Genomic DNA, 27,182 nt, shown 5'->3' on the forward strand with positions numbered 1-27,182 from the left:
AGCAACCTTTTAGAGTTATATTCTTTCATGCCACACTTGTGTGTCTTCTGGAAAAAAATGAGAAGGGGACCCTGGTTGGAAAGGGAGCACTGATGTTAAATGCAAAGGTTATTTGGTAAATGTGATTATGAGCTTGGGAGTGGTCTTTATCCCAGTTCTAATTGTTTTTCTAAAAAAAATTCTTCTAGGGGATACTGGGGAGGCCCAGCTCCAATAAGAAAACTGCTACACCTGGGGTTGAAGTAATTTCTGTAGCCATTTTGTACCTGCTACAAACCACTCCAGCCACACATGGACCACACCCTTAAGAGACATGCAGGGAGATACACTGCACAGAACTTTTTTGCATCAATAAAATAGTTTTTCAGCACAGATTGAAGCTCGACTCATTTATATCTAAAAAAATTTATGCATAAAAAAAAGCAAACAAAACTGGTACTCTTCTGTGTCTTTATAGTATCTGTATTTAAGAAACCTCCTCTGGATGGTAAGCAGAGCGCAGCAAAACGTTCATTTTTAGCAGCTGATTTTCCAACTATTGTCTACCCATGAGATAATACTTAATTGTAGTGTTAGCTTATATATTTGTGCAGTATCCCAGCTTTGACAGCATGACCTGGCATGACCCCTGTTTGTTTAATTACATTTATACCCTGCCTTTCTTTTCATGATAGAAACCAAAGGCGGCTTACATATGGTTCCCAGGCACTGACTAGACCTGACACTGTTTAGCTTCAGCAGCGAGCTGGCCTCAGATGCCTTTCAGACTCACTAATGAACCTTAATGCACAAGCCTTCATTTGCCTTAAAACAAACTACCACCTCCGAGTCTCTGCCCTCGGCAATAAAAATGGTCTACTTTACAAAGCTGCCATGAGGGCTGCTGAGAAGGTTTGTGCTTTGAACATTCAGAAAGCATTCTATAAAATGTCACTGAGTGTACTAACTCCTTACTTCTCAGTATGCCAGCTAGCTGTCCTTTTACAAAGAACTTCTTGTATCTATGTCTTTGTAACAAATATAAAGTATTCTACACTATTCAATGAAAATCAGGCTCTTTGTAGCCTTTTCTATCTGTAAATGGATTGCAGGATTTGCACTATGAATGTATTGTTCCACACTACTTAAGTCAACATTCCGTAGATAGCATCCAGCTAAGTAGGAACTGTCGCAACCATCTGTTTTCTGTCATTTGTCTGCAATTACATTTTCTTCTACCTGTTGGGGAGGTGTCATGGCTCAGTGACTGAATATATGGCTTGTATGCAGAAGGCCCTCGATTCCATCCTAACATCTCCAATTCAAGGAGTGAGGTAGGAGGTGGTACAAAAGCCTGAGAAGCTGGACAGCAGTTGTCTGTCAAAAAGAGACAATACTCAGCTAGACCAAGTAGTCTGGCCAGGTATTAGGCAGTCTCCTGTACTTTTGATAATATAGTTTACACAATAAAATCTCTAGTATGTCTCTGCAAACATGATTAGTGTCAATAAAAAGCATAAAATAAATCACAAAAGCTTTATCGGTGGTAGATGCTTTTTAATCAAGGCCACATTTTAGAGACTTGAGTCAGCATGAAGCTATTTATTAAAAGCAAAGGGAAAAAGCTTCATAGAAGTTGGAACTTTACTGCCAAGCCAGGCATGTATAAGAAAAAAATAAGTTATTGAACAAGCGTCTTCTACTTCATAAGAATCCTCCAGCCACTTGTCTATCTCTGTCAAAAGAAGAAAACTGTACTGTGAGTGACTGCTGCATATGCTTTATAAACACATTAAACAAGACAGCATTAGATGAGAATCTCAGAGCCTTTAAAGTTTTTTGAAGAATCTACCAACCAGCCCACCAGTACCAATTGTTCAGACCGGTAGGAGTTCTTGCCTTAGGGAAAGAAGGGGCAAGCAACCAAGCAGAGAACAAAAAGCATGACAGTTCAATTATTTCCAGTTGAGTAATGTTCTGGTATGTTAGCCTTTTGAAGCAAGATGGTTGCTTATTCCTAACTGCAGCTTAATTACACCCAGCCCAAGCACTCAATAGTGGAGTCATCCCTCTAGAATTTAATTGTATTATCCATTGCCACCTTGGGCTTCTTCTGGGAAGAAGGGCGGGATATAAATTTAATAAATAAATAATCCACACTCAAGTAGAAACTAGACCCTCCAATGGAAACTAAAATTATTTTTCCCATTAAGCTTTTACAAAAAACTCAATGGAGTTTTGCTGTTGGGATGGATAGTGCATCACATGCACTTAAAAGAGTTGGCCCTTTTCTCCAAACCCCTGAAAACAGGACTACTATATATTTAAGAGTTGCGCAATAAGCAGAAATTCAAATTTCACCCCTTTATTACATGCTGGAGATCTCTATTCTGTTCAGTATTATAGCTGTTTGCCATGGGGTGTTCAAGGTGCAGAAGAAGTGATGTGGAAATTTTTCCAGTGCTTTATTTTTGTTTGCAAAATTTCGTGCTTCCTAAGTTCGCTTGTAACAATGAATGGATGCCAGTTACAAATAAATATTAAGCAAGCAATACTTTGGAACACTGACAAGTTTCTCTTTTTACATGCAACGATCTGCAACTCATTTTGCCCCCATTCTTAAGCACAATTCTTACCAGCAGTTCTTCCAAGCTGTTCTGAGTATGTTCATAGACTTGATTAAAGAGCTCCTCCCTTGATTTTCTTCCATCCAATTGAACTGAAATATAAAACACCATCATTTGAAGATGGAAGAAATTTTGTTGATGAAATAATCTAGTTATTTTAAGGATTGCTATTTTTGTCTTTGCTAGGCACACAGATCTGCATACACGATGCATTTTTAAGTCTGGTCAACAGGAGTTAGGAAAAAAAGGTAGACGGTTAAGATTCACAAAGATCTTTTGCCTGAAGAAATGCTGTTTTGTTTTCATGAAGACATACTGGTGTATTTAATATTCTTCAGACCCCCACCCCCACCCCCACCGATTCATAGGTAACACAAGTAATAGTTTGTTGTTACATACAAGAGCCTTGGCCTTGCATATCCCCCCCTCCTTTCTGGACACAAGGGGATTTACAATTTTCATTCCCAGATATTCCCAAACCTAGCAAATGGCAAGTACAGTTTCTTAATAAACTAGGATACGGATTACAGATTACCATAAAGTTAAGTGCCTGCAGTGAGTAAAATTGCCTCCAAGCAACTAATCAAGTTCACCCAACCTCCTAGCCCGAGCAAATAACATCCTACCCCCATTTCCAGTTTGAAAGCTTGCTCTGAATCCTGGGACAGAGAGGTCAGGTCCAGTCTCCATGTGACAGAGGCCCAGCATGAAGCTAGCTAACTTTCCTCCTGCAGCCCCAGCCATTTGAAGCTGCAAAAGGGAAGCAACTTATGCTTGGTGGAAAATGAATACTTGAAAGTATCTTACCTGACAGGATAATAAAACTGGCTCCCACATCCCAATTTAAACTTACCCACATCAACATTAAGGTCTTCCATTAGCTGCTTATGTTTGATGTACATGGGCCAGACGTGACCATCAAACAATCCAGGTGGATCTGGTACAGTGTAATTCCTTGAACTAAACAATGGGGGGGGGAGAGAAATCCACAAATTTCAACTTGAACTTGGATTACTATGCAGTAAATTAAAGAGCCCTTTGCCTATGCCACTGGTTCCCAATGGATTACTTGAAAATTGCTGATGGTCTTAGCGGACCATGATTTTTCTGCCTTTTGTAGCAATTGTAGTGTGCCGTGCTAGATTCGGTATGATTTTAAATGGTTTTAATTGTTGCTTTATTTCATATATTCTATGTTATGGTATTACAATTTGCAATTCTGTAGAATTCAAATCATAATATGATAAAATGCAACAAAAGAAACAAGCAATAAAAATACAATTAAAACTCAATATGAGTATTTGATGTGGACATGCCACAGACCACCTGAACAAATGTCGTAGAACACTGGGGGTTCACGGACCAGTTTGGGAATCCCAGCCTATGCCAAAGCCATCTACATTTCAGTCACCTCAGTGTGAAGTTTCAGATTATGGAACACCTTGTGCAAGTTGAAGGTTGGTGTGTGTGTTTTTGCCTACCTTCTCCTCCTTTTGCATTCTTCATAGGGAATAGAAAGAAAATACCGGTAATCAAATACATCAATCAAGGGCCTAAAAAGAAAAACATTATATAGTTTTTATACAATAGAACACAGGAAGAACCCTCCAGTATCATACTAAATGGTCCATCTAGTCCAACAGCCTGTCTCCAAGAATGGGCATGAAGGCTGTAGTCCTCCCTGCTGGATATCCAGCAACAGGGATACTGCCTCTTATGTGGCTCACAGCTAATAAGAAACTACTGACAGACATTCTTAATCGTCTAATTCCTTATTAAAGTTGGTTGCTGTTGCCATATTCTATAACAATATATTATGCTTCTGCAAAAGTGTTTTCTTATCTGTCCTAAATTGACTGCCTGTGAAATCCATCCATAACTTTATAAACCCCTATCATGCCCTCCTTTGCATTGTTTATTGTGAACCAAAAAGCCCAGGTGCTTCACCTTCCTTTACAGGGTATGTGCACCACCTCCTTGATAATTTTGTGGCCCTTTACTACATCTTTTCCAGTTCTACAGTACACTTTTAAAGACTGACCAACCAGAATTATACACAATATTCTGAATGTGCTCACATCACAGATTTCTATAATGAAAGAACAATCCATTTATTCCTACCCACTATTTTCTGTTCTTGAACTCATAAATGATCCATAAAAAAACCTGTCATCCTAGCCCATGATTACAAAGCTCATTTATGAGCTTTTGGTGAGAGACATGATCATCAAAAGCTTTTTGGAAGTTCAAGTCTCTATCTACATGCTTATTGATATCAACTTGGCACGTGGAACTAACCAGCGGACAACATTTTCAAGTCAGAGGCGAATGCTACCTGACCCTACCTTACAGAATCATCCTAAGGATTACTAATAATGTATGCGAAGCACTTTGAATAAAGTTCTATATAAATGCTAAGCAAATTATAATAATTTTCCTGGTGTCAATTTGTTGCCATGAGCCGTTATCACAACAAAAATTCAGTGATAAAAGGAATGGCCCATATCAGCTAAACATCATTCTACTTAAGTCTATAGTGGTTGTAGAGAGACAAGTAATAGCTCATAAGTCACAGCAACAAAACAATAAATAAATTTACAGTTTCATAAATTGCAATATCATTCAGATGTTCTGCTTTGCCTGCCTGAGTAATACCTTTGAAAGTTTCACATAAGTACACTTACAAGCTACAACCAGGAACATAAATAAAAAATTACTTGATAAAATTTGACCTTCCATTAACCTTCTACTTGAAAGAATGTCAGCCTATCTTTCAGTCCTGCCATTCTGATCTGATCACACCCCAAAGAAGGTAGGTTACACATGTTTTGGTTCAGCCTTTCCCAAAAGCAACAGAAATAACATCCCATCAGACTAGCAATCTTCCATCATGCACTGAAACAAGAAAGGCTATCATTTCACAACCTGCTCATGTGCCCATAAAATCAAAATTAGTCACACTACACTCACTGCATTATCAAATGCCTGGTGAGAACATGCAGCTGTTTTAGCAGGTATGTGATTAGATACAGACTGGAATATTAAGTTTAATTTACTAGAAGAAGATAAATGTCCTGGATCTATAAAATAATCATCCAGAATGATTTGAATACCCATGTGCTTCAGTTACCTGTAAGTATAAAGCAAGAATCCTTCTACAATAAGGATATGGATGGTATCATTGTTCTCCTCTGAATCCTCTATAGTTCTGGTATCTAGTATATTAATGCCATGCGATCGTTCAAACTTTATTGGGTTTTTCTTCCAAGCGTTGATGGTACTCATCATTGCATCCATGTCCAAAGCACTAATAACTAAGACAAAAGAGCAGTAAAGTGATTAGATTCAAAGGAAGACACAAGCATTACCAGTTACGAATTTCAAAGGACCCTACCAATTCACACCCTATCGTGCAACATATGTTCTGTTCATAAAGACCAGTTCCAGAACTAAAATGTTTATTTTTATGTAATGGTTACTGCATGGATATAAACAGAACTTACCATCATACTGTTTTAATCCATCTTCAACCTCTATCTCATCCTGGGGCTGAAACAGAATAACAACTGTCTACAGAGCTGCTCACAAATTCAATGCACATTTTAAGAAGAGCAAGATGGGCAAAAAAACATGCTGAAACTGACTTCTGGGCAACTCACTGCCCTTGCAAAGAGATTACAGCTAGACCTTCAGTAAACCTATGTAGTGCCAAACAACAAGGCAATGACAAGACACTTTCCCCTTTATCTCATCACTAGCACAAACACACCTAAATTACTTTCAAAGCAAGTCATCCCGACGGCACATTGGGGTCTTATCCATTAACTGCAGAGCAACCCCTGTGTCCTAACTCTCCCACAACAAACTGATATGGCAAAACAAAAACAAGATCGAAAGTACAAACAGGCCTTAAGACATCAGGTAGGAACAGCATAAAACCCCATTTAGTTCCCAAGCTGGAGAAAGCAGAAGTTGCTGGACATGGACCAGGCACAGTTTCACTAAGTGTGTGTTGATTCTGAACTCCTAGAATCCAAAGTGGACCACTGAGTGACTTACTATGGAATTAAAGCAGTCAATGTTGGGGGTGGGGAAGAGAAAAAAGGGATTTGCACAGCCTGGGGGGAAAAGTCTAGGTAGGCTAGATGTGTCCCACACAGCACACCTGTTCAAGGTAGCAAATTAGAGGTCAACTAGATGCTACAGTGGGAGATCCACACATTTAAAATGGGATTTCTCCTAATAATATAGTGTCTGTTTTAAGGCAAAAAGAGCAAGGGAGGCTGTATGCCAAACCTTCCATCTGCCATCTCTCCCTCCAGGAGTTTTCTCCTCAGCTAAGTTCTGATACTGGAAGTGAGCTCAGTTGTGAGATGAAGAGGAGCTGTGGGGATGTAAACAATGGACACAGGCAGGATCCTCACCCATGATTCCCTTCTGCTATTAAAATTGGATACCCCATCCCACTTTTTCTAGAAGGAGGACAGATCGAGTTCTATGGATCTGTGCTGCCACATTTATTCTTATTCCAGTTTGTAAAGTTAAAAATTCAATACCAAGGTGAAAATTCTGTGCTAAGAAAAGTGAAGGTTTGTAATCCGTTTCTTAGGTAACCTGAGCAAACTTGCATTTGTTTGCATATTTCATTGTGTTAAGTCATCAGCAGGACTAGAAGCTATGCTGATCACCAAAGTCCCAGGCCCAACCTCTGCAAATATCAGGTTACTTCCCACACATCTGCAAACCTCTCCTCACAATTATAAGGGCTAGAAAGCTATCTCCCCAAGATGTGGCCAGTATCAAATTCCGTATTTTTTTTTTTGCTTGCATAAAGTTAGTTTTAGCGGCACTTGCAAAATGACTTCCCCACCCTGCACTCCTACTACACTTAAGATTTCAAAAGGCTACTATGGGACAAAAGGGGGAAAAAATCCCCTTTTATAAGAAATGAGCTACTTCTGTGGGCATTACTGGCATAAGAACTGGTGTTCAAGTTTGCTTTTTACTTCCTCCCTCCCCATTTCCCCCCCCCCCCGTTTCCTGTGAGTTAAACATGCTTTAAATAATGCGGATTTTGAACACAGAAAGCTACTGAACAACATAGGGCCAGTTCACATCTCTGTATACAGTGCCTGTTATTTAGTACATGCAGAGGTAGTCAGATGGCTACCGTGGAAGGTGCAGAACAGCAATTCTGCCTGTGTTATCCTTCTGAGTGCACTACAAAAGTATCTCAATAGTAGACATGGGCAGGAATACACAATCCTGGGTGTTACATGCTAAAGCATCCTTTGCAGTGGAAACATCAGACATTCCATTATTATTGTTGTGTACAGGAGATATCTTCCATTGCTCCTTCTACAGATGTATCTCAGAAATGGGATGTATTCTGGGCTCTACATTCAGAACGTTGGGGTTTGATGGCCCCAACAGCATAACCCTTATTTTCAGAATTCAACCCACTTTCCAAAGTGACCTTACACAAGTGAACCAGCTCCAAAGATAAGTTATAGAGCATTTCAATAATGAATTTTGTATTAAATCTGTTTAAAACAGATGCTGGCCACCAGATTTCTTGTTTCCAAAACAGAATAGGACAGGTGATGATACAAGGAACACGGGGATTGCAGAAGAAGAAGGGCGTACAAATTGCATTGCTTGCCTCACCTTAAAGAAGTCGTCTTGATGCACTACGCTGCAATTAGGCAGTGCCTGTTTGAGTCTGTTGGTCAGGGTCGTCTTCCCACCGTTGGTGATCCTGAAACAGGAATACAGAACGAAGGATGGAAGAAAGGTGTGAATTACATCAGCAAACATACAGACTCCAAACCTAACATGTGTGGAATGTGAGAAACTTCTCTCTGTGGTGGGGAAACTTTGCTAGGAGAGTATGAGGGGAATTAGAGAGGTCGAAGGGGAAATATGAAACTAGCTGCTAGAGGAGACAGCTGTACTTCCTGTTTCTGCTTATGGTGGCTGCAAATTATGTCCTGATTACCGCCCATATGCTTCCCTTCTTTTACACACACATAATGGCTGTTTACCATGTTAAAACATTTTCAGTAAGCAGAGACCCCAAGGGGTAGCCATGTTAGCCTACTACAGCAAAACCAGCCAGGGTTCGAATCCCCACATAGCCACGAAGCTCACTGGGTGACCTTGGGCCAGTCACTGCCTCTCAGCCTCAGAGGAAGGCAATGGTAAACCCCCTCTGAATACCGCTTACCATGAAAACCCTATTCATGGGGTTGCCACAAGTCGGGATCAACTTGAAGGCAGTCCATTTCCACTTTTCAAGCCTTTGCAGGCTTGCAGTCTACTTAGATCCATGAAGTGTAATTCTCATTTTGTTACCCATTTTATTTATAGAGGAGCCAAAGTAACAGTATGAGTTAAAGTGCCCATTTAGGGCAGCCCTGGGTTCAAATCCACATTCAGCCATACAGTTCACAGGATAACTCTGGGCCAATCACATCCTCTCAACCTTCCTCACAGAGTTGCTACTGCAAGGTAAGACTACGTACATGCATGGGGAGAACTAGGTTCACTGCCCAGAGCTTCTTAAGAACTCTGCTGGTTCAGACCAAAGGCCAGCTATTCCACCATCCAGTTTTCCACAACAACTGGATACCTAAGGAAACCCCACAAGCAGGACATAAGGCCAACAGCCCTCTCCCACCGTCATTTCCCAGCAACTGGTTTTCAATGCCATGAACTGAACTGAAACAGCCTTGGTCGCTCTGGTAGATGATTTGAGGAGGGCATTAGATAGGGGAGAATTCACCTTTCTTGTCCTCCTCGATCTCTCAGCGGCTTTTGATACTGTCGACCACGGTATCCTTTTACATCGCCTGGAGGGATTGGGAATTGGAGGCACTGTATTACAGTGGTTCCGTTCCTTTCTCTCCGATAGGTACCAACAAGTAGCATTGGGGGAGGAGGTTTCAGACCCTTGGCCTCTCAATTGTGGTGTGCCACAGGGCTCTATCCTCTCTCCCATGCTATTTAATATTTATATGAAGCCGCTGGGGACAATCATCAGGAGATTTGGGCTGCAGTGTCACCAATATGCAGATGACACTCAGCTCTATCTTTCGTTTAAATCTTCACCAGAGTTGGCTGTGGAGACCTTGTCCAAGTGCCTGGAATCCGTGAATGGATGGATGGGAAGGAACAAGCTGAAGCTGAACCGCGATAAGACCGAGGTGCTACTTGTGGGGGACAAAAGAAGATTGGGAGACGTTGACCTGAAGTTCAATGGGGTGAGTTTACCCCTGAAGGACCAGGTCCGCAGCCTTGGGGTTGTACTTGACTCCAGGCTGTCCATGGAGGCTCAGATTTCGGCGGTGAGCCGGGCAGCCTGGTATCAACTACACCTCATACAAAGGCTGCAACCCTACCTTCCTGCTCATCAGCTCCCCCTGGTAGTACACGCCCTGGTCGCCTCTCGTTTGGACTACTGTAATGCGCTCTATGTGGGGTTACCCTTGAAAACGGTCCGGAAATTACAACTTATACAAAATGCGGCAGCTCGACTACTTATGAATAGTCGCCGCCGGGATCACATCACACCAGTGTTGTTCGATCTACACTGGCTTCCAGTTGTTTTCAGGGCCCAATTCAAGGTGTTGGTATTAACCTTTAAATCCCTATACGGTCTCGGCCCAGTTTATCTTACGGAGCGCCTTCCACGCCACCAATTATGCCGCCCGACAAGATCAGCCACTCAAGGCCTTCTCTCAATCCCGCCGACAAAAACAGCTAGATTGGCGGGTACAAGAGAGAGGGCATTCTCAGTGGTGGCCCCCACTCTCTGGAACTCCCTCCCACAAGATCTCCGGCACGCCTCTTCCCTAAATGTATTCTGTAAAGCCTTAAAGACCTGGCTCTTTCAACAGGCCTTTGGGATCTCCGGGGAGGGTTAATTACTGTGACTGAAATGCCTCCTACCCTGTTTTAATATTGTTGCTGCTGTATTATTCTCATACTGTTTTTTATTGTATTATTGTATTTTATCTCATTGTGTTTTAACTGTTTTGTACGTCGCCTAGAGTGGCCTTTGGCCAGATAGGCGACACAGAAATTAAATTTTTTATTATTATTATTATTATTATGCTGCTTCTGTTCCTGGAGGCAGCGTATTGCCATCCCAGTGGCCACTGATAGGGAGATTCATGGAAGAAGAAAGGGTGAGATAAAATATATAATTTAAGAAAGCTATCCTGTCTTCATTAAATGCAGGTTCTCAAGCAGTCTCCCCATCCAGTCTCAGAACCTAGCTTCCAACAACCTTGCTGTTTCATGTGCCTTCAGCCCTGACCCACTATAAGGTTTTACATTTTTTTAAAACGCACAAACACTAAAATATATACTGATTAATTGGATACACAAGGGGAGAGAGAGGCTATGTACGAACCATACGCTGCAACCACATTATTTCTCCCAAAGAATCATGAGAAATATAGTCTGTTAAGAGTGCTGGGAATTGCACTTTTGTGAGGGGGTAAACTACAGTTCTCATGAGTCTTTGGGAGGAAATATGTTTTAAATGTATGGTGTGTACGCAGCCAGAGAAAGATTGCGGGAGGAGGAGAACCCAATGTGGACAAAAGGCCATGAAAAAATATTAATTTGAAATATTTCTATGACACCTTCCAAGACTACAGTCTTTTCAGGCAGCTTCCATTATTGTATAATTTCATTAAACCAACAATACCACAAAAATCACCATAAAAATGCAAGAAACATTACTGGCAGTTACCAACTAGCGCTGCCTCACTGTCTTAACATCCTACACTAGAGCCTCAACAGCTGCTGCCGAACAGAATGGAAGCAAGACACGTGGAAACCTTCTGCTCCAACGGCCAGTTAGTTGCACAAGGACCATCGAGCTGAAGGCAGCACACTCTGGTCTCTCCTATCAGCCAGGGGACAACGGTCCCTGGAGGAGGCTGCTTTCTTCCCACCACCATGAAAAAACCCCTCTTGGCTCCATTCATTGGCCAGAGAAACAGCAACTGCAGAGCTCACTTTTCTCTCTCCCCCCCCCCATCCCAGAAAGAACATTCAGCTCAACTGCCGGTTGTTGCCCTGGAAAAGCAGAACGGATGAAGGAAAAAACACTCTGGGCCAAAGGCACAAGAACCACCAACTGCTCCTCATGGAAAAACACCAGCGAGCCAAGATCGAGATCTACTAAATTAAGGATTCTTAACTGGGGTCCACAGATGGGCTTCAGGGGGTCCCTGAACTGGGCATGCACACACACAAAAAATCAATTCCCAATGCAATCAAATTAATTGTACTTATGTATTTATTCATAGGGGTCCATAGCTTTCATCAGATTCTCAAAGGGGTCCCTGACCCCCTCCCCAATGTTAAGAACCACTGCAGTAAATGTTTGTATAGTTCACCACCTTGTTTGTGGCCCTTGAAAATCAGCCAATCTTCCCTCCCTCCTCCCTTGTGCCCTTGGCGCCTCTTCAGTAAATCCGAGGGCAGCGCAAGTCAACTCGTTTTTTCAGTCTTTTTAAAATGTGTCGACTTCTTGTTTTGATTTTACTGGCATTTTCTTATATTTTATATTATTGTATGTAAACCACCTTTCCAAAAATTTAAGCAGTACGCAAATAGCGTTAATCGAGCCTCCTTTTTTAAAATACCGATGTGAGCCATTTGGGAGGCACTAAAAAAAGGAGTAAACGAAGTCATGCCTTTCCCAGCCTCCCTCTTTTGCATATATATAAATATATATTGTGGGTTGTTCCAGCCAGACCAGTAGGGGGGGAGGAAGCTAGCCCCTCCCATAATTTTCCTGGCCTTCCTAATTTTTTTTTTATACAAAAAATAAATGATTAATTTATTAAAGGAACACCCCCCTCCAAACTTTTAGCTGGAACCAGGCACATAGCCAGCCTATGTCCTACTCAGAGTAGACCTGCTGAAATCAATAAAACCAAACGAGCCATTTTCATCAACTTCAATGAATCTACTGAGTAGGACTTAGTTGAATACCACCATATATGGGGGGGGCAGAGAGATGTGAACCACTGTGCGAGAAAATGATCGTTGGGACGTAAAAATATGGTATAAATAATGGAAAAGCAGGGTTGGGCTTTCAACGGGCCGCAGAGAGATTACGATTTTATTGAAGTACGGTATTGTTTTATTACTTATGTGAATTCTCAACAGCAAAATATGTAACCTCCTGCGACCCATATGCAATTGCGGAGAGGGACTTTTGTATGATGAGTTATGAATACGGAAAGCCTTTTTTTTTTTGCTCTGGTGTCTTGCACTGTTTGGGGGGAATAAAGTTGGAGGGCATAACGGTTGCAGGGGGGGAGTGGATTGGGGAGGGAGTTGATTTTCCCCCTGTATAGATGTATTGTTACTTACCTTTTGAAATAACATATATATTTAAAAGGGTATAAATAACTCAATAAAAGCCAAAGTCACCCCTTCCCGCCTCTTCCCCGCGCGCGCGCTCCGTCCCCAGCCAGACACCACGCGCCAAACTCTCCTCCTCACCCGCCAATGCCGATGATGACTTTCATGATGATGATAACGATCCGCGAGCCAGGCGACGGCTCCCCTCACAGATGGTTCCTTGGGAGACTAGAAGACGACGACGAGGGGGAACAGAAGGACAAAGGGGGAGCGAGAGAGCACGAACATCAGCTGCCGAGGGGCGCCATAATCTCTGGGAAACGGCGGCAAGAGAGAGACCCGCCCGTGCCGCGCAGAAACGCTGGTAGAAAGAAAGAGCCCACAGTCGCCGCACGCAGCTCGCTCGCCCTCCCTCTCCGATAAGCCGGACGCGCCGTCATTGGCCCAGGCGCGTGGTCGCTGCTACCAACCGACTTCTCAGAGCCCCGGCTGGTTATCCTACCAGCCAATGAGCGAGCAGAAACTAGGGAGGATTCAACTCCTATTGGCTAATCGCTCGTAGGTCCTGGGCCCCGCCCCTGCCGCCTTTCGACGCGCCCCCTCAGGCAACCTTGCAGTGACTCCCTCTCGCACAACAGACATTTACTTTTTCTCATAGCTTGAGGGGAGGGTGGAGGAACCAGAGGCGGGCGGGGGCGGTTCTACAGACACCAAGCAATGTTATTTATTTTAACTAAAGCAATTACAGGGAGGGCTTTTAAAAATAATTAAAAAACCACGAATAGTAGCTTATGATGAGTATCATTCTATCATATGGGGGGAGTTTAAAGTTGTCGTTAACTTGAGGAACAGTATGCCTAGAAATTTAAAAAAATAAAATAACACGTAGAGCACCTCAAAGCCTGACAAATAGACCGAGCAATCCTATTTACTTACTGTGAAATCCAGTACATGTCTTCTCAGAAGTAAGCACCATTGGGTTCAGTGGGACTTACTCCCAGGTGAGCATGTATTGGATTGCAGCCTTACTTGGGAATGGGGCTGACATGAAGGAGTGTAATGCCAGGCTGCAGTCCTGTACCCATTGTTTGGGGGAGTAAGTCCTATTGAACCCAGTGGGCTTATCATTGAGTAGACATGTACAAGTTTGCACTCTTAACAAGGGCATAAATTCTGGTGGGCTGGAGTCTTTAGGTGCCACAAGACTCTCCACTATTTGCTGTCGTGGCCTAACATGGTCACCATTCTAGGAATTATAACTGATGTCTCTCAACCCCAAACTGGTGGTGCTGTCTATATCTCCTGGATCTTATAAAGACCTGCTTCATAAAGAAGTGGTCACATATTTAATTGGCGACAGTTTGTATGGAAATTGTCAAAAGATGAAAACTCACTGACCAAGAGTGTTTCATGCTTCTCATGCATGCATTTTTTTTTGCAGTATCTACTTACCACCATTGTCATCAAAATACCAACCTGTATTTCCCCCCATCTAATCCAGATTTACCCATTTCAGGGAAAATCCAAAGCATTTTTTAAAGTTGCAATACCTCAACAACCTGTTTGCAAATTAAGCCTCCTTGTGGAAACACCCCAAATCTCTGTTGAACTTTGAAACCAACATGCATCTTGTTAGAAAAGTTAACACATCTACTTTGAACCTCACAAAAACAGATTCATGTTATAAAATGTGGCACCACTACATTTGGTATATTACCTTATCTCCCAGAGGAAACAAACCAAACTACTGCTTTACATGTTAAATTGTATGTTACATTTGTTACCTTACTTCAAACTGAAGCTGTGATTAATTAATAGCATTTCTAAACTGCTTAATATTTTAAAATTTCTAAGCATTATACAAAAATACAACATAAAAAACCAATAAAACAGTCATAAAAACAGATACAGTAGGGCCCCGCTCATACGGCAGGTTCTGTTCTGGACCGCTGCTGTAAAGCGAAATCCGCTGTAAAGTGGAACTTATTGACTAACATTGACAAAAATGGTGTCTGATGCCCGAAAAACGCCGTAAAACCGGAACAAGCACCGTAGGAGCGGGGCCTTTCTGCAATTGACAACCGCTGTATCGGTGGAACGCTGTAAAGTGGAGCGCCGCAAAGCGGAGCCCTATTGTACAGTGTAAAAAACAGTAAAACAGTATTATAAATACAGGAATTCAGTAACAAAAGGGTCCAATCTTATGGGTCAGAGAAAACCTGGGCAAAAATATGTGTCTTTACAAGATGTCTGAAGCAACTGATGCATGATGCTTCATATATGGCAAAGAGAAGGAGGGCATTCCACAACAAAGAGGCAATGGTGGGAAAATTCCCATTTTCAGGTCACTGCCCTGTAATATTCTGTGGGTACCACAAGTAAAATTTCCCCAGATGATCTAAGCGATTGTATAGGTCTCTACAGGGGCAGGGAGTATTTCAGGTCACCTGGTCCTGTTCAGGGCTTTATAAAGACTTTAACCTCAGTCCAGTAGCTGATTGTTGGGCCCAGTGCAGTTCCCTCAGCACAGGTATAATATGTGCACATCCAGGTGCTCCATTCACCAACCAGGATGCAGTATTCAGGGAAGCCCCATATAAAGCACATTGCAGTAATCCAATCATTGGTTATCAACACATAAAACACAGTGGCCACACTCCTCTTCTGAGGGCTGAACTATTACAATTATTTTTGGATTGCATTGATTGGATTGCCAAAGGTCATGGCGTATGCATATGACTGGGAACATTGTCTTAGTTGAGATAACAAACTTTACTCTTTCAGCTACTTTTCCCATCAGGTCTCAATCAGCCTCTTTGGAAAGTGAACCAAACTGAAGCCATTTATAAAACCATATAGGTAATGTTGGGGTGGAGTATATCCCAGGTTTATAAGCTAGTAGCCAGCCAGCCAAGCTAACAAGGATGCAGGTTTTTTTTGCGTATCTACCTAACTTGATAATAGGCACTCATTGCCACCGAGGTTAATACAGTATTAGAAGTGGGCTTTAAAACTGAAAATGAGAAAAAATGCTGTTGTGGAATATCTTATTGTCATGTAGCTGTTAAGAGATGCAGGAGGTGGCACTCTTAAATATATGGAATGTCAGGTTCTGTGCCACTTGTGGCTTGTCAGTTAGCCACTGATTCCCTGGATGTGGAGTTCTAGCTCATGAAACAGTGACTGTAGACAGGTATTTGTGTATTTTATGCTAAGTCGTATTTGTGTATTTTATGCTAAGTCTGACTTTTGTAGTGTCTAATGTCACTAAAATGTCTACTTGCATCTAATTAGGATTCCTTGTGGCAAGGCTCTTGTGCCTTTATTTTCTGCATGTCAGACAGCTGCACTGATGGACATACAGAGGTTCAGTTAACAGCTTGACCGGTTGAATTTTGACCAGTCAGACAGCTGTGAAAGAAAAAAAGTGGCAATCATCATGCACAAATACAATCTGCCTCACCATTGCGATGGATGCTATTTGAGGGTAATGTCATGTGGACTACTCAAATTAAATGGGAATGCAAATTGCTGCAAATACAGTAAACTCTGGTGTGGACAAGCCCTTGAACTGAAATGAGGAATACTTTCTATAGGTCCTATTCTTGAACAGTGATAGGGAGAAAAATAGTCCCTATTGATTCCTCCTGAACTAAGATTTGAATGTAATGTAGACCTTCACAAGACTGAAGCCTCCTTTTATCTCTACAAGCTTTGTTAACACTATTTTATATCAGTGCCCAAAATAATTATAGATAGCTCATTGACTGCAATGGGATAAGTTCAAGATTTTAATGAATAATAAGAAGGCCCAATTAAGCCCACAAACTCAAGCAGACTTACTTGGATGGGAGGGACTGCATCCAATTGAATTTAGACTTACTTCCAAGTAGAACCCTAAGAGGAAATGAAGTATAATGTGTGTGAAGGGCTCCACCCAGAGGAAAAGAAGAACCAGCATGCAATTGTGATAAACCAGAGGAAATAGAGGTGATAATTGGATAATTTTTATGCCTATATAAGTGAATGTATACCGCTTTTAAACCTTCATTTTAGAAAAACTCTAGTGTTTAGAGAAACAGCTGGCTTAGAAGACTTGGTTGTGAGTTTAAATGCCTTGCTCCTTTTGTAGAATCTCCAATTCATTTTGTTAGACTATAATGTTAAAATGGATATAGTAGTATGCTGACTTTCTAAAATACAGATGACTAATATTAATAAAAAATCTTAAGTAAAAAGTATTGAATAACAGCACAAAAAGGAGTTTCTGAACAAATAGTGTACCATGTGTTCCACTGTATAACTTCTGAAGTGGTCTAATGAAATATGCTATTAAGAGTTAAGAGAAGCTTTCACAGGAGTGTAAATGTTATCTTAGACTTCTCTATTGACATAGTATGGCAGTATTCACATAAACTGGCATTTTCTATCTTTTGGGAGTGGAGTTTGGCTGACTGTAGTCTTGAACCATTAGGGCTTGCTTCTTGTTCTTGTACAGCTGTTTATGGCAGGAGGTACCTTCATGTTAAAACACTCATATTCCTACCGTATATGCTCAAAACCTTATGGCCTTGGCAACTTGGGGGTAGATTCATTACTAATGCCATGATCTGAACATCAGCCCTACCTTTGATTACTTACTACCACTGTTAAATGGCATGACAAGATACACAGAGGTAAGGGGGGGAGTGAAATTACTTGACAGAATTGCAGAAATTTTAAACATAACTAGGAATATTTTCCTATTTAGACAAATGCATAGGAAACAACCAGACCCATATATTCATCTATGCAATCTTATTCATATAGGCAATCTTAATAATGTCTACTTGGAAGTAAATCCTATTAAACTCAGTGGGGCTTACTCCCAGGTAAGAGGGGTTAGCATTGCAACTTTATGCTTGTTAATAAGTTTATTGGACATAGTGTTGATTTTCAGTTGTGTATTGTCTATCTATGGCAAGCCTAACCAACTACTTTAATCTCTTACTCTCGAGGCCACTCTTGAGTGCTACAATGACAGAGTTCCTGGTTTGTTTTAATTGTTGTATTGGTGACCAGCCCCAGTCGGTGAGTTGACCTATGAAATTCCAGCTGTTTTTCTTCAGTAATGCAATGGCCTTAATATATAGTAGATGTTGTGATCCTGGAGCTGTAAAATAAACTTAAAAAATCAAATTATTGAATAGTACCTGTGATATAAGCACAAGCAGAATTGGGGGAAAGCTAATTAGGGTGTTTTTAAAATAGCTAGGGAGTTGAATTTAGAGCGGATTGTATGGAACAGCACCTGAAGGCTATCCATTCAGGAAATGGATAATGAGCATAGTTGTATAGTGAATATTCATTATAGAGTATAATTAATATCAAGTAAAGAAACAGAGTTCCAGTAATTGTGTTTGTGTGTAATGTACATCAGAAGTTGACTATAAAACTTAGAATGGCTAGTAACTATGCCTATCCTATTTTCTAAACCCAATCCATGTTCTTCTTGAATTAAGATGTTTTTCTTTCTCATGGCAATATAAAGAAGAGGCATCCAAGACTGGACAGAAACATGATAGGAGAGCCGATGAACTTCGTACACATCACCCACATTGGAACAAAAGAGATGGCCAGTGCCCTTCCATCAGTAAGTATGTGCTTTAATATGCCTTAGTGTGTAGAGAATATCACATTTAGATATGGCTATAAAGATGTTGTAAAACTAATCCAATAAAGTGGGAGACTATCCCGTTCTTCCCTACGCCGCCCCCCCAAGCAACCTACCAATAACTGGATTATATAACTTTTGTATGATGGTTTTGTACTTCTTGAAGATCTTATTTGGCCAACAAACAGTTTAGGTTGCAATCCCCTGTATGTTAATCTGGGAGTAAACCTGAATGAAAATAGTGGGGGCATGCTTCTGGGTAACCATGCATACAATGGAATGCATGGTTGTTGCAAAAGAGGGGAGAATTAATATTAACAAGTAAAATCTGTAAACGAAAATACTTTGTACATGTTTAGATGTCAAGAATACAGAGGCTCCATATTTTGAGATCTAACTTTAAGTAGAAGCTAACCAAAGCCATAACTTAAATGTACACATGGTGAAATGATTTTATGTTAAATACCTATTAGGGCAGTACCTTTATTAGGCCAACCCAAATGTCACAAAACGGTATGCAAACTTTTGAGTGCACCAAAATTCATGGTAGGAAAACACAAGGGGTGGGGAAGAAGGAAAATGTAACTGCTCAAGCAATCTGTGTCTGCATCTAATTAGCATCTTAAGGTAAAGTGTGAGAGGAGGCATGCAAATGTGATCCTTTCAGGTGCTTTGTAGGTTTCAGGTTGCATCCAAGTCTCATGGGAAGAAGAAAACACATAAAGGTTGATCCTCCATGCCTGCAAACCTAATGACAAGCTGTTAGCTCCATTCTGCCTCTATCCTTAGTTGAAAGACAGTAGACTACCTTAGTAGATGGATCTCTACCTTTGTAGGACTACCTAGTTTCTCTTTACACCTGTTCTCCACCTACCAGAGGAACTTATGTGTTCCTTCTAAAAATGGAGGCCAAATGGAGCTGTTTGTGTTATGTGTGTGCTTGGCGATCACTTGTGACCGAGAAAGATTGTCTTCCAAAATGAAGTCTTTCCATGGGAATTTTGTTATGGAAGACACCTGTGCGTGATTTTGTTTTATGTGGGGAGATCGGTGCACTACGATCAACACACAATCTTGACAGAAAAAGGCTTTGATCCAATGGCATGGGTACCACATGATTGGAAGTCCTTTATCTGCTGCAGCCTGCATCCGCCTTCACAGCTGTTGTAACACACATTGTTATCCTCTGCCTGTTCTGCCGTTGAGGACATTCTTGGATCGTTTTTTGTCTGGTTCCTCTCCCTTGACCTTACCGCCATGGGTGACCCTGCTGGGAGTACATGACTCCCGACAGCATCGCTCATAGGGTTCATTGGAACACGCAAACCCACTCACCACTACAAGGTGACGATCTAGTGAGGGGTGTGTACATTATGCATGTGTTTTCTACTTCCCAGGAAACCTGGGTGCAACCTGAAACCTGCAAAGCACCTGAAGGTTCTTATTTGATTGTCTGATAGCACATCCCACACTCAAGAGTCTTCCTAGATGCTGACAAGGATGGCTTAGACTGCATTTTCCCCTTCCTTTTTTTTTTTTTTTTTGCAACCTACCTGGTGAAAATTTCTGAAGAACTCAAAAGCTTGCATGCAGTTTCATGAATTACACTTGGCCTAATAAAAGTATTGCCCTAATATGTGCATTGGAATTTATTTTATTAACAGTACTTAAGACAGCCTTTCAACATTAGGTGTTACTTTTCACACTGTAGTTCTTTGACACAATCCTGTGCATGTCTACTCAGAAGCCCCACAGAGTTCAATAGGGCATATGCTGAGGTAAGTGTGTATGTATAGGGTTACAGCCTTAATAACCCTATACTAATAACCCTATACTGTCAGGAAAGCATAGTGAATGCAATCCAATTATGTCTTTTCCAGGCTGGAGAAATTCAGGAACAGATGAATTCCAAAGGAGGCTACCACAACAATAATTCTTCAAGTACACAGGTGTAAGGTGTTTGAGTGAGAGAATGAAGTACCAGTTCTGGGATGTTATGCTTTGAAAATAATTGGGTCTAGGGAATAGAACTGATCAACTGTCACTTCTTGTATTTAGACCACTTATTCAGCTAGTATGACTATGTAATGCTAAATTCAATTCCTGTGTCTGTGGAAGTCTGTTCATGCTGGGGATCTGATCTTGACCAAGTAATTCAGACAACTTAACCTCATCATTATATATATATATTCGGTCTAAAAGTAGTATTTAAGATGGTAGTTACATTTTAATGAACAAACTCATGGCTTGCTCCCATGAAAGATGCCTGGAATTGGTGAGTCTATTGGGGAAGTGGGGAGAGACTAGGGTATATACTGTATACTGCTCTGTATTTTAAAAAAATCTGAGCTGTTCACAAATTCTGGCTTCCATAAAACTAAAACCTTCCACTAAGGATTGTGCCCTGGAAAACATGTCTAAGCTCATTTCAGCCATGAATTGCTTGGTCTTGTCCCTGATCTCTGGAAAGCCTGCTTGGGCAGATATTTGTCACTGTATTAAGCATTCTATATATTAAAACTACTATAGAACTTATTCTTGACTATCAAATTCTAACAACACTATTGCCTGTATTCCCGGACTAAAAATCATGGAGGCTGATCTCATGTAAGGCTGTTTTTTTCTAATATGCTTCTTGTTATAGAGAGTGCGAGTGTGGTCTTATCATATGCCTTAAATACTAATCTAACACTGGCAAAAACAGCTGGTTTAAAACTGCTTTTTATCACAACAGCCATGCCATATTCCCTGAAAGGCTTTGTGAAGCATGCAAGAAAATATAAGGATTTGGTGGAGGATACTAAAGATAGCTGAAATAATGTCCAGTTCAAATAGGAGGTTAATGGTATTTGTTGCTGTTGTAACTTGTAATGCCAAAATCTAAAAATGAATTAATTTTAGATGTTAGGTGGTAATCTGTCAAAATTAATTTGTCCTAAACGCATAGACTTGTAATAACAAGTGCACTGCTATGCAGTCAACCATTTTGTTCCTTAATTCCGTTCTCTTGCAAACAGTTTACAACTAGCAGAAAAGATGTGCATTCTCCAAATTTCAGCCTACAGCCTAACACTAACTTGAAATTTTCATCAGAAAAACTTGTTATTGGCACTTGACATTGTATGTAGTCTGGGCTAAGTTTGCAAGTGCTTCTATTCAAAGCTGATTTGATGGGAATTGAGTTAAATAAGCCATGGTCATAAGACACTTCTAGAACAGAATTGAAGCACACCTTTGCTATGACCTTCAAAAGTGAGAGCAATAGCAACTCTATTTCAGCTTTCGTGAAGTGAAAGCAAAGGGCTGAACTCCCAGTTTTAATAAATATCCCAATATCACCTCTATTTTTCTCTATCTAAGAAGATGGTACCATTCATTTTACTATGAATACCAAACTCAAACATCTCCGTTTTTAAAATGGGCATTTTAAACTACTGATCTGTATGCTGTTTTAAACATAAGTAATTATTATTATTGAAACATTTGTTTGTGTGTATATAGTGTATGTACTGCTGGAAGACTTCTGTACAGTCATGAGAAAATACTAGTAAGAACACATACTCAATACTGGAATTAAGATCCCTGTTCTTAAGTACAGGTGCCAGTGTTGATGTTCAGTAACTATTTGGTGCAGCAGTCTTACAGCTGCACTGTTGATTGGAAGATGTTATAGACAATTAAATGGTAAACATAGCACAAATGAAATTGTACTGATTTTGATCCAATATAGCACATAAATTAAACATTTTTGAAAATTCAATTTTGTCTTGAATGTGAAGGCTACCTCAGAATAAACATGGTGTTCCATCACAACTGAGTTACTGAAACCGGCAGTCATCTGTTTTTGGCATACTATAGTCCACAACAATAGTGCAGTAGCTTCAACTTCACATACCAGCAAACCACATTGTAAGAATCATCAGCTTTTATTAGAATATACTAGAGTTGATGGCTTTTGTTGGATCACTGCAAACTAGCTGATTCAAGCAGTGTAAAGCACTTGATGTGTAATCTTATCTATGGAGTTTATCGGTGATTCTCCAGGCCTATTGGAACTGCGTCACAAGATACCCAAATTACATTTACAACTGCTGGGAGGAAGGGTGGGATATAAATCAAATAATAAATAAATAAACTAAAGCAATTCCTGCTATACACTATATCCCTTTTCCATTGCTTTTACCTAACTGCTGCTAGTTACATGTATATGTGATATTAAGCACCCTAATCCCATTGAAAGCAAATAGCCTGAGGAATGCTTAACTTTAAGACAAGGGGTACAAATATCACTTATGTGAAGCTTGTTATTAATCAAATTCTCTCCATGTGTCTAACTCCTGTTAAGCACCTCAATTTGACTGTGTTAGGATGATCTTTTTGTAATTGGGCTTTTACTCATGATCACAGGAGGTAGTTCTCTCTGTGAAACGGTGGTGCGATACCCTGTTAGAATGAAGAAAAGCTGCTTCTGAGGAGCAAACGAAAGAAGGGAGTTGGTGATATGTAAGTTCAGAACTTCTTCCACAAAAGTCATGTTCCCTTCCATTTCAAATGTCTTTAAATGCAGGATATGACAAGAGTGAGGGTATATGGAGCAGCTTTCTTCATTCATGTTGCCTTTGTCTGGTTGCGACAACTGGGTTTAGAGCAAGGCTGTTCCCCGCAAAGTTGGGCCACTTCTTTGTTAAAGCAGTTTAAATTCTATATATATGACACTATCATCCCTGGATTGCTTGGCAATGGTAAATGGCTGGAAAGTGAGAGACCTACCATTATGGTATATAAATTAATTTATACCCTGCTTTTCCAGCCAGAGATGTCCAAGAGGATAACAAAGTAGAAAACCAATTCCACTGGGAGGAGGGGAATATAAGCTTGGTGGTAGGTCACATGTGTTACACAGAAAAAAGCCTAGGTTCAATCCCTGGAATCTCATAAGAACATAAGAAGAGCCTGCTGGATCAGGCCAGTGGCCCATCTAGTCCAGCATCCTGTTCTCACAGTGGCCAACCAGGTGCCTGGGGGAAGCCCGCAAGCAGGACCCGAGTGCAAGAACACTCTCCCCTCCTGAGGCTTCCAGCAACTGGTTTTCAGAAGCATGCTGCCTCTGACTAGGGTGGCAGAGCACAGCCATCACAGCTAGTAGCCATTGATAGCCCTGTCCTCCATGAATTTGTCTAATCTTCTTTTAAAGCCATCCAAGCTGGTGGCCATTACTGCATCTTGTGGGAGCAAATTCCATAGTTTAACTATGCACTGAGTAAAGAAGTACTTCCTTTTGTCTGTCCTGAATCTTCCAACATTCAGCTTCTTTGAATGTCCACGAGTTCTAGTATTATGAGAGAGGGAGAAGAACTTTTCTCTATCCACTTTCTCAATGCCATGCATAATTTTATACACTTCTATCATGTCTCCTCTGACCCGCCTTTTCTCTAAACTAAAAAGCCCCAAATGCTGCAACCTTTCCTCGTAAGGGAGTCGCTCCATCCCCTTGATCATTCTGGTTGCCCTCTTCTGAACCTTTTCCAACTCTATAATATCCTTTTTGAGATGAGGCGACCAGAACTGTACACAGTATTCCAAATGCGGCCGCACCATAGATTTATACAACGGCATTATGATATCGGCTGTTTTATTTTCAATACCTTTCCTAATTATCGCTAGCATGGAATTTGCCTTTTTCCACAGCTGCCGCACACTGGGTCGACATTTTCATCGTGCTGTCCACTACAACCCCGAGGTCTCTCTCCTGGTCGGTCACCGCCAGTTCAGACCCCATGAGCGTATATGTGAAATTCAGATTTTTTGCTCCAATATGCATAATTTTACACTTGTTTATATTGAATTGCATTTGCCATTTTTCTGCCCATTCACTCAGTTTGTAGAGGTCGTTTTGGAGCTCTTCGCAATCCCTTTTTGTTTTAACAACCCTGAACAATTTAGTGTCATCAGCAAACTTGGCCACTTCACTGCTCACTCCTAATTCTAGGTCATTAATGAACAAGTTGAAAAGTACAGGTCCCAATACCGATCCTTGAGGGACTCCACTTTCTACAGCCCTCCATTGGGAGAACTGTCCGTTTATTCCTACTCTCTGCTTTCTGCTTCTTAACCAATTCCTTATCCACAAGAGGACCTCTCCTCTTATTCCATGACTGCTAAGCTTCCTCAGAAGCCTTTGGTGAGGTACCTTGTCAAACGCTTTTTGAAAGTCTAAGTACACTATGTCCACTGGATCACCTCTATCTATATGCTTGTTGACACTCTCAAAGAATTCTAATAGGTTACTGAGACAGGACTTTCCCTTGCAGAAGCCATGCTGGCTCTGCTTCAGCAAGGCTTGTTCTTCTATGTGCTTAGTTAATCTAGCTTTAATAATACTTTCTACCAGTTTTCCAGGACAGAAGTTAAGCTAACTGGCCTGTAATTTCCGGGATCCCCTCTGGATCCCTTTTTGAAGATTGGCGTTACATTTGCCACTTTCCAGTCCTCAGGCACGGAGGAGGACCCAAGGGACAAGTTACATATTTTAGTTAGCAGATCAGCAATTTCACATTTGAGTTCTTTGAGAACTCTCGGGTGGATGCCATCCGGGCCCGGTGATTTGTCAGTTTTTATATTGTCCATTAAGCTTAGAACTTCCTCTCTCGTTACCACTATTTGTCTCAGTTCCTCAGAATCCCTTCCTGCAAATGTTAGTTCAGGTTCAGGGATCTGCCCTATATCTTCCACTGTGAAGACAGATGCAAAGAATTCATTTAGCTTCTCTGCAATCTCCTTATCGTTCTTTAGTACACCTTTGACTCCCTTATCATCCAAGGGTCCAATCGTCTCCCTAGATGGTCTCCTGCTTTGAATGTATTTATAGAATTTTTTGTTGTTGGTTTTTATGTTCTTAGCAATGTGCTCCTCAAATTCTTTTTTAGCATCCCTTATTGTCTTCTTGCATTTCTTTTGCCAGAGTTTGTGTTCTTTTTTATTTTCTTCATTCGGACAAGACTTCCATTTTTTGAAGGAAGACTTTTTGCCTCTAAGAGCTTCCTTGACTTTGCTCGTTAACCATGCTGGCATCTTCTTGGCCCTGGCGGTACCTTTTCTGATCTGCGGTATGCACTCCAGTTGAGCTTCTAATACAGTGTTTTTAAACAACTTCCAAGCATTTTCGAGTGATGTGACCCTCTGGACTTTGTTTTTCAGCTTTCTTTTTACCAATCCCCTCATTTTTGTGAAGTTTCCTCTTTTGAAGTCAAATGTGACCGTGTTGGATTTTCTTGGCAATTGGCCAGTTACATGTATGTTTAATTTAATAGCACTGTGGTCACAGATCCCAATCGGTTCAACAACACTTACATCTCGCACCAGGTCCCGGTCCAAGTATGATTGGACATCTCCAAGTATGATTGGGAAAGACTTCTGTTCAAGAGCTGGGACCAGTCAGTATAGATCAGTGATTCTCAAACGGTGCACCCAGGCACACTGGTGCGCCGTAAGAGGTGGCAAGGTGTGCCTCAGATATTATGAAAGTATATTTTAAAAATGAAAAGAAACCCATTTGTATAGGGTAAGTAATAGTTTTCTATAGTTATTTTCATTCATAGTTTAAAATATATTAATATATTTTTAATTCTGTACACGAAGTGCGGCAGAAATTTTTTATATGTTTTACAGTGCGCTGCAAACCAAAAAGGTTTGAGAAGCACTGGTATAGATGATACTGGATAGACCTATGGCTTGACTAATAAGACAGCATTCTTGTTCCACATAATTACAATACAATTTCAACAACACAAACAAGACAGACAAAATGCATTTAAAAGATTTTAAAATGCCTTCTGGAACAGAAGTCTTCAAGAGTCAATGAACAGTGATTAAAGTGGGTATAAACTGCATCTTTCTGGGAATAAATTCCAAATGAAACCCTCAGTAGTGTCCAACTTGAAATCAAAACAAGTTTGCTGGGACCTTGGATCTTAATACATCCAATGTAGGGCAGGGCTATATATAGGGCAAAAGCTGGGCAACTTGGAGTGTTGATATATAAGCAGAAAGTGCCTCCTTTAAGAGTCCCATTACCACACATTCAGAGTTTTACTAGCTGGAGTAGAAAGTGCATATTCCTGTCAACAATAAAGAGGGAAAGTATTAAGCTTTCAAAACAAAGCATAGACTCTAAAAGGCCTGTCCTCAAACCTTTCTTTAAAAAAATTAAGATTGTTTTAATCCCCCTTCCATGATGAGTTTCTGCTGGGCCTTGAAGACCTGGCTCTTCAGACAGGCTTTTGGGGTGGGGTAGATTTCTAGGTATTGTATGCCTATTTTGTACGTTGGCCAGAGTGGCTGGACAGCCAGCCAGATGGGCGACTAACAAATTCAATAATTTTACACCTCACCCTTCCTCCCAAAAAGGGAGCTCAAGGTGGCTTCCAACATAACAAAATATGGGCGGGTAAAAAAATCTCAGCCCACTTATAAAATTGTGACATCACTTCCAGATGCTTCATAGGAAGTAATTCATAAATGACACTAATAATAAT

At 40.9% G+C, this 27,182-nt stretch overlaps 3 protein-coding genes across 8 annotated transcripts in view; 2 read left to right on the top strand and 1 right to left on the bottom strand.

Annotated features, from left to right (window-relative positions):
• SQOR (sulfide quinone oxidoreductase) overlaps nt 1–3,784 on the top strand; it is a 31,141-nt gene extending 27,357 nt beyond the window's left edge. For 4 of the 5 annotated variants that reach the window (XM_061595728.1, XM_061595727.1, XM_061595729.1 and 1 more), the window contains one exon: nt 189–370. In XM_061595728.1, coding sequence (XP_061451712.1) covers nt 189–246 — 58 coding nt within the window. In that variant the 3' untranslated portion in view covers nt 247–370. Of the gene's footprint in view, nt 1–188; nt 371–674 lie in introns of those variants that run through there. The other variant, XM_061595732.1, reaches the window with a different exon arrangement.
• Nucleotides 1,516–16,931, bottom strand: LOC133369938 (nicotinamide riboside kinase 2-like). 2 transcript variants are annotated; one of them, XM_061595734.1, is made up of 8 exons: nt 16,839–16,931; nt 8,274–8,364; nt 6,110–6,155; nt 5,737–5,920; nt 4,088–4,159; nt 3,460–3,566; nt 2,616–2,698; nt 1,516–1,714 (listed from the first exon to the last, which is right to left on the bottom strand). In XM_061595734.1, exons 1-8 carry the CDS (start codon nt 16,856–16,858, stop codon nt 1,709–1,711), a joined length of 609 nt encoding a protein of 202 aa, XP_061451718.1. In that variant the 5' UTR covers nt 16,859–16,931; the 3' UTR covers nt 1,516–1,708. The 2 variants fall into 2 exon arrangements, with proteins under 2 accessions (XP_061451718.1, XP_061451717.1); XM_061595733.1 differs by lacking the exon at nt 16,839–16,931 and adding an exon at nt 13,137–13,424.
• Nucleotides 16,932–17,992: 1,061 nt separating this feature from the next.
• LOC133369939 (CDC42 small effector protein 2-A-like) lies at nt 17,993–22,408 on the top strand. Its single transcript, XM_061595735.1, has 3 exons — nt 17,993–18,065; nt 18,526–18,627; nt 20,529–22,408. Exons 1-3 carry the CDS (start codon nt 18,012–18,014, stop codon nt 20,601–20,603), a joined length of 231 nt encoding a protein of 76 aa, XP_061451719.1. The 5' UTR covers nt 17,993–18,011; the 3' UTR covers nt 20,604–22,408.
• Nucleotides 22,409–27,182: the final 4,774 nt, after the last annotated feature.

This window comes from Rhineura floridana, chromosome 14 (assembly GCF_030035675.1).
Source record: "Rhineura floridana isolate rRhiFlo1 chromosome 14, rRhiFlo1.hap2, whole genome shotgun sequence".
In the NCBI taxonomy this organism is placed as follows: domain Eukaryota; kingdom Metazoa; phylum Chordata; class Lepidosauria; order Squamata; family Rhineuridae; genus Rhineura; species Rhineura floridana.

What these genes read in the sequence shown, in the direction of transcription:
- LOC133369938 (XM_061595733.1), bottom strand. Translation starts at nt 13,162, where the DNA reads ATGAAAGTCATCATCGGCATTGGCGG. An exon ending in TGGATTAAAACAGTATGATG is followed by an intron (nt 5,921 to 6,109) that starts GTAAGTTCTGTT and finishes CTTTTGTCTTAG; the next exon opens with TTATTAGTGCTTTGGACATG. An exon ending in AGACCTTAATGTTGATGTGG is followed by an intron (nt 2,699 to 3,459) that starts GTAAGTTTAAAT and finishes TTTATATTTCAG; the next exon opens with TTCAATTGGATGGAAGAAAA.
- LOC133369939 (XM_061595735.1), top strand. Translation starts at nt 18,012, where the DNA reads ATGACAGAGTTCCTGGTTTGTTTTAATTGTTGTATTGGTGACCAGCCC. An exon ending in TTGGTGACCAGCCCCAGTCG is followed by an intron (nt 18,066 to 18,525) that starts GTGAGTTGACCT and finishes GGCAATATAAAG; the next exon opens with AAGAGGCATCCAAGACTGGA. An exon ending in TGGCCAGTGCCCTTCCATCA is followed by an intron (nt 18,628 to 20,528) that starts GTAAGTATGTGC and finishes TGTCTTTTCCAG; the next exon opens with GCTGGAGAAATTCAGGAACA.